The 17,986-nt window shown below is 46.3% G+C and overlaps 1 protein-coding gene across 1 annotated transcript in view; it reads left to right on the forward strand.

Moving 5' to 3' along the window:
- Positions 1–17,986, forward strand: part of ABCB10 (ATP binding cassette subfamily B member 10) — a 33,609-nt gene that overhangs the window by 4,450 nt on the left and 11,173 nt on the right. The window contains exons 2-6 of the mRNA XM_007086000.2: positions 5,852–6,052; positions 6,918–7,120; positions 11,101–11,235; positions 12,256–12,402; positions 13,426–13,561. Coding sequence (XP_007086062.2) covers positions 5,852–6,052; positions 6,918–7,120; positions 11,101–11,235; positions 12,256–12,402; positions 13,426–13,561 — 822 coding nt within the window. The remainder of the gene's footprint in view (positions 1–5,851; positions 6,053–6,917; positions 7,121–11,100; positions 11,236–12,255; positions 12,403–13,425; positions 13,562–17,986) is intronic.

The raw sequence follows: 17,986 nt of genomic DNA on the forward strand, positions 1-17,986 counted from the left end.
CGTTCTGTAGCTGTGCTATGAAACGTGTTAGCATTGATTTAAGTGGAAAGTGCATACCAGATTTTAAAAGAACTTGGTATGAAGAAAAAAAAAGTGAAGTATCATTGTAGGGTTCGCTATTATTTTTATGTAGATTACGTGTTGTTTAATAACTTGGATATATTGGATCAAGTGTGTTGTTAAAATTAATCTTACCCACTCCCTTTTACTCTTTTAATGTGGCTATTAGAAGATTTAAAATGACATAGGTGGCTTAGTCGGTTAAGCGTCCGACTTCAGCTCAGGTTGTGATCTCGCGGTCCACGAGTTCGAGCCCCACGTCGGGCTTTGTGCTGACAGCTCGGAGCCTGGAGCACCTGCTTCGGATTCTGGGTCTCCCTCTCTCTCTGCCCCTCCCCCACTGGTGCTCTGTCTCTGTCTCTCTGTCTCTCTGTCTCTCTCTCTCAAAAATAAATAAACAAAAAAAATAATAAAATTACATAGGTGGCCGTCATGTCCACTGAGCAGAGAGTACTGGAGGCAAAGGCAGCCCCCCCCCCCCCGATTGCAAATATGACCCAGATGCCTCAGTCTTCAGCGCGTGCTGACAGTCTGGAAGGTCTTTGTTCTGCATGAACCTAAGAAGTTTCCTAAATGCTCTGCTTCCTGCTAGTCTGCCAGCCCCTCGCGTCTTCACTTCCTTCCCTATCCAGTTTAGATGCCAGGCTTCTTCACCTCACCCTCGAACCTGGAGTATCTTCTACTCCTTTGTTCCCCATGGTACCCACCTTGCATCCACGAAAATGTCTCCCAGATGCCTGAAAACTCAACATGTCCAAAATCCAAAGTTGCCTTCCTCCCCCAAACTGCCTTTTCTGCTGCCACTTCTCTCAGAGAGTGGGCTGCTGTGTGAACCCCTTTGCCAAAGCCAGAGACATTCTTGACTCCTTGTGATGAGGACAACGGAAGTGATATCTACTATGTATTGTTTGCTAGATATCGGGCACCGTACCAGATGCTTTACATGTATGTACTGAATTTTCTCCTTGTGGTATCTCTATGAAAGAGGTATTATTTTTATTGCCATTTTACAGATGAAGAAACTGAGGCACAGAGAGGTTGAGTGACTCACTGAAGGTCCAACAGCTAGATGGCAGAGCTAGGTCTCAGTTTAGAACCTACCCGCCTAACACGCTTCCCAAATCCGGTCAATTCTCGGGTCCTCTGGAGCCTCGTTCCTAAAAACATCTCCAGTCCTTGTCACCTTCCTTGTCCCCTCTGTCCCCACCCTAGTTCCCCCAGTCCCCCTTGCCTGAAACCCTGGAACACCACGCCCTAAGCAGTCTCCGTCTGCGGTCATGCTGGCCTCCAGTTCTCTCCTTTCACTCTGCAGCCAGAGCGGGACATTTAAAATGCAAAGCTGCCTGTAGCACTCGCCAGCCTAAAGCCCTCTGACAGCCTGCCATACTGCAAATTCCCTGTTCCACTTCATAATCTGGAGCCCCCCACCTCTCCACTTTATTTCTCAGGGCTGCTTTTGTGTCACGAGGTCCCTATTCCAGCTCTGTCCTGCAGCCCTTCTGCTGCTTCCTGGCCTGCCCCAACCCCAGGCTCATGCCGATTTCTCTGCTTGGAATGTAGGAAGAAGAGGAAGGCTTTGTGTCAGAACAGGGTTCTGTACCATATGAACTGGGTGACCTTGGGCAAGCGCCCTCACCTCTTTGCTGGAGTTGCCTCTAAAATAATGAGGATAAGAGGGGCGCTGGGAAGATTCAAGGAGATAATGCCTATCAGAGGCTTCAGATCGTGGTGGGGGCTCATTTTTGTGCTTTGTCTTTAGTCCTGGAACGACACTGGGGATAGCTGTACCGGCCTGATGGTCAGATGCGTCACTAAAAGATTGGTTCTATGTCCAGCAGCTGGGGGTCATGCTGTACAGCTTCTTCCACCCACCCCAAAACCTCTGTGCTTTCATGAGTAAACTGCGTTTTAGGATTTCTTCCCTCCTCCCTTTGAAGAATATTTCTTGCACTTTTTGGATGCCGTGGTTCAGTAGAACGAGGATAATAGGAAGATACCTGAAGAAATCTGTCAAGAAATACATAACAGTTGCTGGGTCCCATCAGGCAAGAGGCTTAACCATGGAAAACAGTTGAAGAATTTCAGAAGGGTTGCAGTGTCCTTGGCATGTTGGGTTTAGGGAGGAATCTGGAACAATAGTTCTGGTTCAAATCTAAATTATTCACTAATGTCAAAGACAGTGGTATGTAGGGAAGATGTCCATTAAAAAGAATCCATCTAACTGAAAGCTGAAAAAATCTTTTATTTTACTTTTGTCTACGTTCATTTACTTTTGTCTATTTTATTTTACTTTTGTGTCCTGCATTGTAGGAGAAGGACACAAATGGCAATAAAACAGGCTGATAATCTTTTTTTTTTTTTAATTAAAAGGAAAAAGGGGATATCCTGGAATGAGTTTGGATTCAACTAAATTCTTTCCTGTTCGTAATCGTTATTATGACTGTGTCAGAACTCGGGTTCAGAATCTAAATCATGGGGCATTTCATTCACGAACTCCAGATCCTGATTTGGAATCATCCATTTGAATGAAAAGACGGGAGGAGGGAGGGGGAAATGGACCCGTCTGGCACGTCACATGCATTGCACCCGTGGAGGCGTTTGCCAGAGCGAAAGAGCAGACTGGAGAGACTAGCTAGCTACTGATGACAGATGAAACAGAAAGGCCTCTCGGGTTAATCCCTCATTCCTCAGGACGCCTCTCTCTGGAGCCCACCAGCTCCCTGAGGTTGTGCTGGGCGGAATCCCGAGTAAACGTTCTCCGTGCCTGGTGGGCTTTCAGTCCCTCTGGGCTCTTGTCGTCAGGAGCGTGGCATTTTGAAACAAGACCCCAGGTCTTGCATCAAAATGAAACGGCCCTTGACCAGGTTCACATTATTCAGTTAAACTGTGGTTGTGCGGTAGGAAGCCAGACACAGGAACTTTCTGGCTCTGTGCAAGGAATCATTTCCATGTGGACTTTCCGAGGCGCCAGATATTCCGTTCCTAGTTAGGCTCACTGAGGCGCTTCGGCGTGATAGACTTTTGTGCCTTCTTTGCCCCAGTTCAGTTTATTTGTTTATTCATCCAGCAGATGTTTATTGAACTTCTCCTGTGTCTCTGTCCCCTAGGCGGTGGGGGGATAGCAGTGAACGAAACAGACAAAAATCTTTCAGGTCCTAGTGGAGAGTAGACAGTAAACAAGTGACACTTTTCGTTTAGAATGCCAGAAGGTGGCAAGTGCTAGGAGAAGAAGGAAGGGGGAGTGATGCAGGCAGTGTTTGGGTATTTGTAGTTTCACAAAGGTTGTCAGAAGGTTGTCCGCTAAGGTCTTCTCCAGAACAGGATGTCAGGAGGCCTCGAGGAAGGAAGAGAGCCATTGTGGGAAATGTTCCCTCCCTGAACGCCTCCCCTTTCTCCTAGCGCTCTGCCAGCCAAATAACCGTTGGCACTGAGTCTGCTCTTTGCTCTTTTTTAAGTCTAAACAAATATTTTTGATTGAAGTCTAGTTGATGTGCAAAGTTATATTCGTTCCAGGTGTAATATATTGAATCATCAATTCTGCCCTTTACTCCGTGCCCACCACGATAAATGTAGTCGCCATCTGTCACCAAACAGCATTTAGTACTGTATTATTGACTGTATTCCCCAGACTGTACTCTGCATCTCTGTGGCTTATTTATTTTATAACTGGAAGCTTGTTCCAGTTCATCTCCTAAATCTATCTCTCTCTCTTTTTTTTTTAATTTTTTGTTTAACGTTTATTCATTTTTGAGAGACAGACAGAGACAGAATATGAGCGGGGAAGGGGCAGAGAGAGAGGACACAGAATCTGAAGCAGGCTCCAGGCTCTGAGCTGTCAGCACAGAGCCCGACACGGGGCTCGAACTCACGAACTGCGAGATCATGACCTGAGCCGAAGACCGACTGTGCCACCCAGGCACCCCTGTATCTGTCTCTTAATACTCTCTCCCACCTTTCCTCTGGTAATCTCCAGTTCTCTGTATTTAAGAGTCTAAAATATTTTGTTTGTCCATTTGTTTTGTTTTTTATGCTCCAAATGTAAGTGAAATCACGTGCTGTTTGTCTTTCTTTGTCTGACTTAAACTTGCTCAGCCTACTACCCACTCGGTCCATCCATATTAGAGCAAATGGCAAGCCCTCGTGCTTTTTTATGGCTGAGTAATATTCCACTGTGTGTGTGTGTGTGTGTGTGTGTGTGTGTGCACACGCACGCGCGTGTACCACACTACCCATTCATCTGTGGATGGACACTTGGTATTGTAAATAATACAATCTGTATTCTTTTTATTGAGGTTACGTGAAAGTAATAACCTTTAACTGCAGTGTTAGCATTAGACAAAACACCAAGAGAAGCAATTGCTACTTGCAGGGTGTGAGAGCTCTCATCTCCTGGGGTTCAGTCCATGTCGTGTTCATCTAGGAGCCTCGCCATTGACTTTATAGTGGTGGTACTAGGTGGGTTCCTAATAGGACCAAGCTCAAAAGTACGCAGTAGCACATACCCTGTCCCCCAGTCACCCTGGTCTTAAGAAGGAACTTTTGTTGCCTGCGTCTGATTACTCTCCTGGAGTTGTCCTGTGTGTATGCAAACTTCGAAACCAACAAGAAAATGTTAACATCTGGGTCCTGGGCTGCTTTCACTAACATGGTAGCTTGGTGACGTCAATACCTATAGAGTTGACCCATTCTTTTTAATAACTGTGTAACACTCAGAAAATAAATGCTCCTTTATTGATCTAACTTGTTCCCCATTTGTGGATGTTCCGCTGGTACAAGTAATGCTGTAACGAACATCCGTGAGGGTACATGTTTTGCATACACATAGGGGAGTATACATAGAAGTTAGAATCTTAGAGGCAGAATTGCTGGATCAAAGGGAATGTACATTCACATTTTAGCCGGTATGATCGCATCACTCTCCGTTGCATTTGTACCACTTTGCACACCCACTAACAGTGCAAATGCCCCTTTTCCTACAGCTTCTTCCAGCACGGTGTGTTATTGATCTCTGACTTTGCCAATCCAGTAGATGAAAACTGGAATACCTTTGTAGTGTAGATTTGCACTCCCTTATTATGAATGCACTTACCTGTTTTATGTGTTGTTCCTGATTGGGTTTTCTCAGTATCTTCCTTTCTGTTAAGACTCTATCCCACTGTTTTTTAGACGGATGAACAATTGTGTTATTATCTATTGTCCTATCATGCCAGTACTCTGGTGCTTTATTCCCCAAAGCAGTAAGATTAAGAGGGAACATACCACATGTGTCATGGATGACAGCAACTGCTTTCCAAAGGTTATTTAAAGTTTTGAAATACTATACATAATTCAGAGATTTACCTGCGTTGCTTGATCTTCAAGCAAAGATACAGTTCAGATGCCAGGGAATAACCATGTGTAGCATGAATGTAGGAAAAATCTCATCTGAGATAAACACCAAGATCAAGCGGCAGGGAGGGAGGCCAGAACGGATTTTCAGATTTTCACAGTCAGCTCTTGGATATTCCTGGCAAGGAAGACAGGATCAAACCTGGGTAAAAGCAAAAGTCATCTTCTCTGGCTACTTGGGTATGCTCGGTCACCCTCCTCACTCTGTCCCTGGAAGCTCCTTGGTTCTTGCCTTTAGTCAAGGGTCCGGGAGCTGAAAGAAGGAAACCCGCAGCACCTGCTCTGCGCAAGCTCTGAGCAGCGCACGCTCTGAACAGCTGCTGCGGGCAAGACGCTTGGTGAATTCGGCGCCCCGCCCCTCGCCGAAGCACCCCCGGGCCTGAGAACTTCCTGTGTTTTCTAGCCGCAGTTGGGTTTCTGGCCATGTCCAGTGTCATCACCATGTCCGCTCCCTTCTTCCTCGGGAAGATCATCGATGTCATTTACACAAACCCCACCGTGGACTACAGCTATACCCTGACCCGCCTCTGCCTGGCGCTCAGCGGCGTGTTCCTGTGCGGTGCTGCTGCAAACACTGTTCGCGTCTACCTCATGCAGACTTCAGGTAAAAGGGCCCTCATCTTGCCGAGCAAGGCATTCCAGAGGATTCGCACTGGGGCTCACGTGGGGTTTCGTGCGCTCCGGGCCCCCTGTTCCTCTTTTCCCACAGTCCCATCCAGCGGGGACAAAGCCCCATGTCTGGCCAGACGTGGGAGCTGCGAATATTTTTCGATCCGGCACTCACTTCTCAGCTCCCCTGGTACGTGGGTGGAAGGGAGGGAAGCCGCCTGTCTTACGGGAGGTTCGCGGGTGCAGCCCGTGGACAGGAGGCTGGAGTTCTGAGCCTTCTCCAGGGAGCTGTGGAAATCGCGCATGCTCCGTGTTTGTGTTTCCCCTCTAGTGGGCACTGGGGCGATGGTGTTTTACAGCCTTTCCGTGACGAGGCCTGGCTGTTAACAGGCCGGTGACAACCACAGAAATCACAGAGCCCAGGGTGCCCGACTCTTCCGTCGGCTGCTCGCCACTTAGCTCATAAAACGCTCTGCGGATGATTAACCGGCCCTTGCCGTTGCCGAGCTCAGTACAGAAAAGGATTGCCAAGGGGGAACAGAATCAGCTTTGGGGAAGTTAGCGTAGGAAGCCTCATTTGTAAATAGCACTGTTTTAAATGTCTCTCAGCGATCAGCGATCCTCTGTTTTATCCCCAGATCCCCTCCTGCGCATCCACGGTCTCCGCACGGTTCCTGAGGCAGAAAGAGTGCTCGTTACCGGTGTGTGCGTGTCAGTGTGCTGGGGCTCAGAGGGGCCTGTTGCCGGCAGGTGGACGCAGGGCCCCAGACGTGCTGGGAGGAGGTTGACGACAGCGGCCCGAGCCGCTGCCTGTTAGCTGGCTCGACCCAAGCTGATGCCATTCTTGTTTGCTTTTGCAGGTCAGCGCATTGTGAATAGGTTGAGGGCTTCGTTATTCTCCTCTCTTCTGAGGCAGGAGGTTGCTTTCTTCGACAAGACTCGCACTGGAGAATTGATTAACCGCCTCTCCTCGGACACCGCACTCCTGGGGCGCTCAATTACCGAAAACCTGTCGGATGGGCTCAGGGCCGGGGCCCAGGCTTCCATTGGCATTGGCATGATGGTACGTCGGCCTGGCTGGCATCGGCGCCTTCTGGTCAGGGCTTTGGCCTGTGCCGGGCCTGTCAGTCAGGGGATGAGCTCTAGCTGAGCTGTTCTCATCGCCCTGTAAGCCACTTAGCCAGGAGTGCTGCCACAGAGGCACGGGGATGTGGGGCTTGCATCCTCCTGTGCGGCCTCCTGCACCCTTCATTTCTCCAGGATGACTTCTTATCTGGAGCGTGCACCATTAACATTTAGGAAAGATTGCATTATTGCCTGGGTTTTCTAAGAATGTGTGAAAGAATGTTGCTGAAAAAAGCAACAGGTGGAAGGAGCGCTTTGAGCGCCAAGCTGTGTGTTAGAGGAAAGGTAAGTAAGTTGCATTCCACCCGCCTCCCCCCGGCCCACACCAAAAAATGCAGTAAAGCTGCTATTGCTGTCTTGACACGACCAAGGGATGGTTTCCTTTCCTCTTCATAAGGAAGACGATAAATTCTATCCTGTACACGAGTGGGTCTGTACTCCACTGAAGTGAGCCCTCTCTACTCCCGCAGCCCCTTTTCCTGCCTTAACCGGGTGGCTTGAGCACCGTCGTCTGTTTGCCTCGCCTCTTCAAACCCTGTTTCTGTTCAGACCTGTGCTGCTGGCCACTAGAATGTAATGCAAACTACATAGGTCATTTTAAACTTTCTAGTAGCCACATTTTATTATTATTTTTAAATGTTATTTATTTATTTTGAGAGAAAGAGAGAGAGTGTGAGCAGGGGAGAGGCAGAGAGAGAGAGGGAGAGAGAATCCCAAGCAGGCTCTGTGCTGTCAGCGCAGACCCCAAAGCAGGGCTCGATCTCACGCACCGTGAGATCCTGACCCGAGCTGAAGTCAAGACTCTGACACTTAACTGATCGAGCCACCCAGGCGCCCCTCTAGTAGACACATTTTAAAAAGCAGAAAGAAATGATTTTTTAACTGTTTATTTGTTATTCTTAAGAGAGAGCGAGAGTGAGAGCAAGCAGGGGAGGGGCAGAGAGAGAGGGAGACAGAGAATCGGAAGCAGAGTTTCCACTGTCCGCGCAGAACCTGACGTGGGGTTCGAACTCACAAACTGTGCGCCGAAGTCAGATGCTTAACTGACTGGGCCACCCAGATGCCCCAAGATGAGATTAATTTTAATAAAGTATTTTACTTAATCCAGCATAACAAAGCATCAGTTCTACATGTAATTTTTGTAACAATTATTAATCTGATATTTAATATTATTTTTTCATGTTAAGATTTCAAAATCCAATGTGTATTTTATACTCATGGAGCATCTCAATCCGGATGCTAAATTTTCATTGGAAATATTTCAGCTGTATTTAGATGTCATAACATTTGCCATTGAAAAGGTAGATTGACATGCCAGAACTTGACCTAAACTTGACCAATAACTGAATAGAAATGAAATATTGGTTTTTAAGTTTAAATTTTAGTGAAAGCTAAACAAATTTAGGGATTCAGTTTCTCAGTCACACTGGCTCCATTTGCAGTGATCAGTGGCCATGTGGCCCTATCATTGTGAGCAGTGCAGTCCTAGATCCCCAGAGTGAAGATTCTAATTGATCCCATCTCCCAGGTGGAGCAGCTTGCGTTTTTGTCCTCTTTGCGGCCACGCAGCGCTCAGTCCAGAGCAGAAGGACGTACTGCCAACCTGAGCCGGTAAGATCTGATTTATGAAAAGCCGCTGTGAAATCCCGTGTTTTCTCAAGAAGACCCATCCTGCACTAAAGCATCATTCCTAAATATCAATAGTTCTGGGGCTCAGGAAAAGTTGGGAACCTCTTCCTGTAACAGTTTCAGACAGTTCAGAATAAGTCCGATGGCTAATCAGAAGGGGCCTTAGTCTGCTCAGGCTGTCTTAACAAAGTACCACAGAGCGGGTGACATAACCGACAGAGATTTACTTCTTACAATTCTAGAGGTTGGAGTCGAAGGTCAAGGTGCTGGCCAAGTTGGTTCGTTGTGAGTCTCTTCTATTGGCTTGGCTTGTAGGTGGCCGCCATCTTGACGGGTGGTCACATGGCCTTTCCTCAGTGCTTGCGTGCAGGTTCTTAGAGACTCTTAGGGGTCTCTTTTCTTAAGGACCCTGATCTCATCAGGGCCCTACCCTTATGACCTCATTTCACTTTAATTACTTCCTTAGAAGCCCCATCTCCAAATATAGCCACACTAGGGTTAAGAATTCAGCATATAAATTTGGGGAGGGCACCAACATTCAGCCTCATGAGTTGGCATCACCTGGGACCTGGTCTTTAGCCCTGGAGGAACAAGAGTAGCCTTAGTTTCTCACAAGCTCCCTGGACCTGACCTCTGATAAGTCTGCTGACAAGAACCTAGTAATGTCTATACCAGACTGCAAGTTTAGTAATTTACATTACGGGATCTTCCTTCCTACAGTAAGATGTGTGTTCCTGGGGCGACTGGGTGGCTCAGTCGGTTGAGTGTCCGACTTCGGCTGAGGTCAGGGCCTTGCAGTTTGTGAGTTCGAGCCCCGTGTCGGGCTCTGTGCCGACAGCTGAGAGCCTGGAGCCTGCTTCAGAGTCTGTGTCTCCCTCTCTCTGCCCCTTCCCCACTCGTGCTCTGTCTCTCTCTGTCTCTCAAAAATGAATAAACGTTTAAAAAAAAAAAATGTGTGTTCCTGCTCTTCCAAATGCTCCTTTTTTGGTGACAAGACCCTGCGTTAGGCTTCAAAGACTTATTACCAAGCACGGAACCAGAGCAGAGAGAGGTGGGTGGTGCCGAGACATTCTGATGGCTGTTCCGGCCCCACCGCAGAGGACGCCCCATGCAGTTGGTTTGCTTGAGCTCTGTCGGATTCAGGCCCCGGAACTGTGAGGCCTGCCTTAATTGCATCCCTGCCCCTGCACATGGCCTGCAGGTGACCTGCTGGACTGCACGGCCTGTGTGCTCAGGGTGGATCGGTCCATAAGTGGTCAAAGGTGCCAACCACCTTCCTGCCTCAGGGCCTTTGGGCACTTGCCCTTGTAAGACCCTATTACACCTGCAGTTATCCTCTGTGTGTCTCTCTCTTTTACCCATCTGCTATCTAGCTGTCACTCTGATAAAACTCCACATGGATCAGCTGTCTCCCAGGGGCCTGGAATAGTGTGAGCTGTCTGTAGGCGTTCAGTAACGGGCTGTTGAATGAACGATTGGCTGATCCATTTATCACTGTACGTTTCGGTCTGCGACTTTTCCTCAGCGTTTTAAGAAAGCCTCATGCCGACTGTACTATTTCCCGTGCAGATGAGATTTGGCGGATTTTAACCATTTGTTGAAGAGACGCTGGTACCATTGAAAATCCAATCAGCGAACTGCAGGGTTGGCAGGAACCCCATTATGTTATGTCTATAGAAGTTGATTATTTCCTCCTTGAGCAGCTCCAGTTGCTAGAAACTTCTTAGGTTGAGTCCACATCCCTCCTGCCGAGACTTCAGTCCTCTGAGCCCTGGAAACAGCTCCAGCTCTTCTTCCACTTGTTAGTCCTACTTTCACCTGATCGTCGATTGATACGGGGTTTTGTGGTGTCTTTGCCGTCTTGGCCATTTCAGTGCGACGTTGCTCTGGTCATTCAGTGCCTTAGAGGGGATCCAGACTTGAATACAGAATTCCTGGTGTGGTCTGGCCAGCGTAGAGCAGCCTGGGCCTCCTTCCTTCACTCCTGTCCTGCCTTTCCCCCCCTCTCTCGTTGGACAGCATGGTCTAATGTGCACACAGCACTGTACTGGCTGTGGTCCAGCACTGGACGGTAAAATATTTCCATCCTTTCTTCAGCAGCTTTGTCCGTATTACCCCTGTGTGGTGTGCTCAGTGCTCAGGGGATTTTATGAAGCTTGAAGGTGTCTGAATAACACACACACACACACACACACACACACACACACACACACCTGTAGTAGGTAATGAAAGTGTCTTGCTGCTCTATGTAACAAACACCTAACACCTTTTGGCTTTTGTTTTTGACAGTTTTATGTCTCACCTCAACTGGCCACTTTTGTTTTGAGTGTGGTGCCTCCAATATCCATCCTTGCTGTGATTTATGGACGTTACCTACAGAAGCTAACCAAAGTTATGCAGGATTCCCTGGCACAGACCACTCAGGTAAAAGCCCTTCCCTTACGTGGTCTCCGCTTGGAGGAGATGTGCTTCTGCTTTTCAAAAAAGTACTGAACTTTTCCTTAAGGGAGCCCTCAAGAAGGCTAGAAACCCAGACTAGGTTTCTATAGGCTAGAATCCTATAGATTCTATCCTTCTAGAATAGGCTAGAATCCTAGAAACCTAAAATACCCTGCCTTCTAGACTAGATTACTACCCACACCTTGAAGTAGATCCCACTTGACTAAACATTGTGTGAACTCTCTAGTTCTTTACCATCACTGTTTCTTATAGGATCGAAAAGCTCATTATATTTTGAAAATAGTGTCTGTGTGACATTCTGTCCTTCGTTAATTGATAAGTGAAGCTTTGCAATGCTATCCAGTATTGCATTTTTTAAAAACTAAACATAGCTGTTACATTTTCATGTTACAAAAAACATGGGTGTTTATAATTGAGAACTTGAAAATATCAGGAGAAAAAATAACACATATAACTCTACCTCTCAGAATGAATGGTATTAACATTTTTGGAGTCTATCCTTTTTATCTATCTTTTTCTCTGTATAAAAATATATTTCACAGGGCACCTGGGTGGCTCAGTCGGTTAAGCATCCAACTCTTGATTTCAACTCACAATCTCACAGTTTTGTGAGTTCGAGCCCCACGCTGGTCTCTGCACTGACCACACAGAGCCTACTTGGGATTCTTTCTGTATCTCCTCTCTCTCTCTCTCTGCCCCTACCCTGCTCGTACTCTCTCTGTCTCTCTCAAAATAAGTCAACTTTAAAAATATATATATACTTCAGTATCTATTAGCCCCCATTTGCCTTTCTATCTACATATATATGGCGTGTAAATGTGTAAATATAACAAAAATATATTTGTTTCCAAAAATAAAATTGTTCATATACTCTGCTTTGTAATCTATTTTAATGTCTTAAAAATGAGAGCCCCATTTTAACTTAGCTCTAGAAATCTTGGAATGTGACTTTCCTCCCCTGAAATGTATTTATTATTCTCCCAGCTAGCTGAGGAAAGTATTGGAAATATAAGAACTGTTCGAGCTTTTGGGAAAGAAATAACAGAAATAGAGAAATACACCAGCAAAGTGGACCACGTGATGCGGTTGGCAAGGAAAGAGGCGTTTGCTCGGGCTGGCTTCTTTGGAGCAGTAAGTCGATCATTTTGAAAAGAGTGCAAAGGACAGATGTTACGACTGAAACAGATTTGTATTCCCTTGACTTTGCCGTAAATAGAAAATAATTCTGTTCCACTTCAAGATTAGTTCTGAGAGTTCATTTTTGTGAAAGAAGAGGAAACCACTACATGGGACTAAGCGGCGGTGGGCGATGAGACCAACACGCGTCGGGGCAGGCAGATCCCCAACATGGCCCAGACCAGCCACGTCCGCCTCACCGGGGAACTGTCTAGAAGTGTAGACCCTCAGCTGCACCCCAGGCCTACAAATCCAATGCTCTGGGGCTGCGCCCAGCCACAATCTGTTTTAACAGGCCCCCAGGTCGCTTCTGATGCAGGCAGTTTGAGACCCACTGGGGATTAACCGAAATAACTTCAGTGTGTTTCAAGAAAAAAGTATGACAAAAATGATCTCATTGATCGCAATGAACTCAAATACAACACTGAACTAGAAAATCACCACGAGCGGGAAATCTATACCATGTTCAAATGGGAAAGAACTTCAGAGGTGATTCAGTAATGGTCATGATTTAGGGACACAGAGGAAACAGGCCCAGATGAGGCAGCATTACTAAAGACCATGTACCTAACAAAGCTCAAGGCAGATCAGAGACAGGACTCCAACTTCTTGTCTAGCCTTTGCTCAGGGCATCACATTAAGATACATAAATGCATATGCTTGCTGTGCATTCGTCTTGTTGTTAGGCAGGGAGGCCTTAATATCGTGTTTTCCTTTGCAAACCGAGTCCGTTGAATAAAATAGGAATCTGATGGGTGACTTAGCTTCTAGGTTTTCACATTGATGAGATCATTTCCTTCAATACTGTGATCTTTCCAAAGTAGTTTTTTATTTGAAATTCAGATTAAAACTTAGTGTTCTGGGAAAACCTTGTTGTGATAGTTAAATGCAAAAAAGAGACTATAGGCCATATTTACGCTTTTTGCATTTAGGTTTCTGGCTCCTACCTGAGGTGTCTTCATTTTCTTCATTTGACAGACGGGACTCTCCGGGAACCTGATTGTGCTTTCTGTCCTGTACAAAGGAGGGCTGCTGATGGGCAGTGCCCACATGACCGTGGGTGAACTCTCTTCCTTCCTAATGTATGCTTTCTGGGTTGGATTAAGCACTGGAGGTATATAATTTAAATAGGCTTGGGAGTTACAAATTAAAACTCAGCTTATTGTCTCTGCAGTAATAATTTAACTTTGCCATTACACCACCTCTCGTCAGTTAACTTCAACTGAAAAAAACATTTCCTAGAATGTTAGTCCAAATTGCCTCTGAAAGAAGATGTAAAGATATGGGTGCGATCTTGCCATGTAGGTGAGCAGTTCCTTGGCTGGGAAGGTGAGGATTTTCATAGGCCTCTTGTGGCTCATTGAGCTCAGGGTCATACTGGAGCCGTATTTTCCAACTTGTATGTTAACACAGCTTGCTGGCTCTGGTCCTAGGAGGTGGGATCAGCAGGTGGGGGCTCTGGGACCTAGGAGGTGGAAGGAAGGACAGTACTGAACAGGTGTGCACACAAAACCCACGGTTCCTGTGGCTCTGGTAGTTACCCGACTGACAAATCACCGTGAAATAAAATTCCTTTTGTACCAAGTCAACCACATTCAAAACTGATGAATAGTCGTAAGTATAAATCAGAAAGTGCGTGAAGCAGAGTCGCTTGCCTTGGTCCAGAATCTCTCGAAGTTCAGCTTCTGTTGTTGAATCCTGGCCAAAGGGAAGCAAGTTCTTGGAGACAAGCTGTGTGAAGTCTATGAAAGTTTTCTTTCCTGTACCTCGCCTGCATGCCCAGCCAACAGGGGACAAATGATTTCCTGCCTTTTGTTTTCCTCCTTCCCTGAAAACTGAGATAGAAAGGTTAGATAAATAGCTTGAGGTCTGGCCAGCGGAACTCTGGTATCCCACCGTGGCATCTCAACCCAAGACTTTTATTTTCAGGCTTAAAGCTAGAGGCTTTTCCTTAGACGTTGGCTGGCAAATGAGGATATTTTCTGGACTGAGATTTTGAGAGATCCCTGAAAAGAGCATGTTAGTTCTGCGGGCTGCTCTGGAAGAAAAACCTGATTCAGACCGGTCAGGGTGCTAAGTGACTTGGGAAGTGAGAGGGTCAGTTCGAGAGGACCCGGTGAGGTGGGGTTGCTCTCCTCTCCACCCCTGGGATGAGCCTGCTGGGCCACAGGGTCTCACACCTGGGTGGTCGTGTTCCTTCAGTCTTCTGTCCTGCCCGACGGTGGATTTACCTTCTACCACTTACCCTCTCTGCGGCCTTTCTTTCACATCCCACGCTTGACTGCAGTCTGCTGTCCTCCCCAGCCTCCCCCAGTCTTCTGTTTTCTGCCACAAGCTGCTTTGATCTTTCTTAGTCCCTCCGCTCCTCGCACCTGCTTTTCTCCAAAATTCTTGACCCGACAGAAGCTTTGTTTTGGGGTCTTCACTGCCTTAGTTTTTGTCCTGACAAGTTCGCAGCTGTGTCTTATACAGGAGTAGGTGGGAAATACGGTGTACCGGGTGACTGACTGGGAGTTAATTCCCTCCCCCAGTTACGGAAGCTGCTGCTGAGGCTTTGTCTGTGCTCGAGGTTTGAGGGTAACTTTGCTTTCTGAACCACAGGCTGTCCCATGACCTCTGGTCACTGCCTGATACAATACCTGCCATCTGGGGCCAGAGGGAGGAGAAAAGGTGCGGGTAGATGGGTGGGGATCTGTGACCACACGGTTTCCCCACATTTACAACCTAGATAGGTACTTAAGGCTATAGGAACTTGATTCAAGAAGCTGAAACAGATTTTAAATGTTTTTGTGAAGCTCACTGTTGAAAATAATCGCATGATGAATCTGTAAGCAAGAAATTCTATTTTGTTGATTAGAATGTATTTAATAATTAAATGTTAAAGAATGTTTAGATGTTTTCTGCTTAGAATAGCATACTGAAAAACAAATACAACAAATTCTATGTATATTCGAGAGAGGATCAGAAGGGCTGTTTGAAGAAAAGCATGCTTGTTTGTTTTGTGCCAGAGAATGCCCTTACATCTACCTAGCGAACCCCAATATCTCATTTCTTATTTATTTTTATTGAGGTGAAATTCACCTAACGTAACGTGAACCGTTTTAAAGTCTACAGTCCGGTGGTATTTTGTACATTCACAGGGTTATGCAACCACCGCCTCCCCTTGGTTCCGAAATATCTTCGTCACCCCCCACCCCCAGCCCAAAAAGAAAATCCCATACTCGTTAAGCAGTCGGTTTCCATATCCCTCCCTCCCCCAGCCCCTGGCAACCACAGTTTGCTTTGTGTCTTCCCGTCTTTACTGGAGTTCGCATAAAAGGAATCACATAATATGCGGCCTTGTATGTTTGGCTTGTTTCACTCAGCACGTTTTCACAATTCGCTCACATTGTAGCATGCTTTGGTCCTTCCTTCCTTTTCACGGCTGAATAATACTCCGTTGTATGGGTGGACCACGTGTTGTGTATCCGGGGCCATTTTGCTTTGTTTTTATTTTCACTATGTTGAACTACCTCCAACTCCTTCCCTCCTTTTTTCTTTTTTTTTCTTTTTTATTAATAGAAGATTTGTTAGAGGAATTTTAGGTTCACAACAAGATTAAGCAGAGAGTATAGGGAGTTCCCACATGTTCCCTGCCTCTACGCGAGCACAGCCTCCCCATCAGCATCCCCCACCAGAGCGGCACATTTGTTATCATTGACAAAGCAACACTGACAGGTGATTATCACCCAAAGTCCAAAGTCCATCGTTTACATTACGTTCACTGGTGTTGTATATCCCATGGGTTGGAACATGCATCTATCATTACAGTATCATACAGAATACTTTCACTGCCCTAAAAGTCCTCTGTGTTCTGCCTATTCCTCCCTTCCCTTAACCCCTGGTGACCACTGATCTTTTTACTGTCTCCATACTTTCACCTCTTCCAGAGCGTCATCTAGTTCAGATAGGCATCTTTCATTTCGTTGGTGGCATTTAGTGTTCCTCTGTGCCCTTTCAGGACTTGATCGCTCGTTTCGTTTTAGCACGGACTAATATTGCATCGTCCGACGTACCACGGTTTCTTTACCCACCCGCCTACTGAACGACATCTCGATTGCTTCCAGGTTTTGGCAATTATGAATAAAGACGCTCCAAAGATCCACAGGCAGGTTTTTGTGCCGACGTGAGTTTTCCCCCTCTCTGGGTAAACCCAAAGGAGTGAGATTGCTGGGTCGTAGGCAAGAGTATGTTCGGTGTAAGGAACTGCCTTCCAAGGTGGCTGTGCCATCTCGCATTCCCACCAGCAGTGAATGAGAGTTCCCAATGCTCTTCGTCCTCGCCAGCTTCAGGTGTTGTCAGAATCTTGGATTTTCATCCTTCCGCTAGGTGTGCAGAAGTATCTCGTTTTATTTGCATTCCCCCCGATGACATGTGATGTCACCTGTAGATCTTTAGTGAGGTCTTTGGGTTCAGGTCTTCTGCCCATTTTGTGATCGGGTGGTTTTCTTACTGTTGAGTATTAAGAGTTCTTTGTATATCGTGGATACCTTTGTCAGCTAGGTCTTTTACAAATATTTTCTCCCAGTCTGTGGCTTATCTTCTCATTCTCTCTGGAGAGCACAAGTTTTTGATTTTAATGAAGTCTAATTTGTCAGTTCTTTCTTTCATGGATCATGTGTTTGGTGTTGTGTCTACAAAGTCATCACCAAGCCCAGAGTCACCTAGGATTTGTCCTATGTTAACTTCTAAGAATTTTATAGTTTTGTTTTTTACGTTGAAGTCTGTGATCCATTTTGAGTAATTTTTGTGAAGGGCATGAGGTCTGTGTCTAGATTCATTTTTTTTTTTTTTTGCATGTGGATGTCCAGTGTTTCCAGCACCACTTGTTGAGAAGACCATCCTTTCTTTATTGAATTGCCTTTGCTCATTTGTCAAAGATCAGTGGACTATATTTATCTGGATCTATTTCTGCCCGGTGCATTTTTAATTCAACACGAAGAATTTAATCCACTGTATCTTGCACAGATTTCCACAAAAAATGCACCAAAATACCTTAGAAAGAATAGTTGAATTGCATTTTTGTGGCATCCTTACTGCATGTTACAAGTATATGTTCTTGCGGTTGGCATGGCCTAGTGTACTTGGAGTTTGTTTGCTTTAAGTCATTAATTCATTCACAGTTCAAAGGGGACTTTGGGGTACCTAGGTGTCTCAGTCGGTAAAGCATCCGGTTCTTGATCTCAGCTCAGGTATTGATCTCAGGGTCTGAGTTCAGGCCCCGTGTTGGGTTCCACGCTGCGTGGGGAGCTTATTTAAAAAACAAACAAACATGGGGCACCTGGGTGGCTCAGTCGGTTAAGCATCCGACCTCGGGTCAGGTCATGATCTCACGGTCCGTGAGTTCGAGCCCCGCATCGGGCTCTGTGCTGGCTGCTCAAAGCCTGGAGCCTGCTTCAGATTGTGTCTCCCTCTCTCTCTGACCCTCCCCCATTCATGCTCTGTCTCTCTCTCTCTCTCAAAAATAAATAAACATTAAAACAAACAAAAACAAAGGTGA

This window comes from Panthera tigris, chromosome D2, assembly GCF_018350195.1.
Source record: "Panthera tigris isolate Pti1 chromosome D2, P.tigris_Pti1_mat1.1, whole genome shotgun sequence".
Lineage (NCBI taxonomy): Eukaryota > Metazoa > Chordata > Mammalia > Carnivora > Felidae > Panthera > Panthera tigris.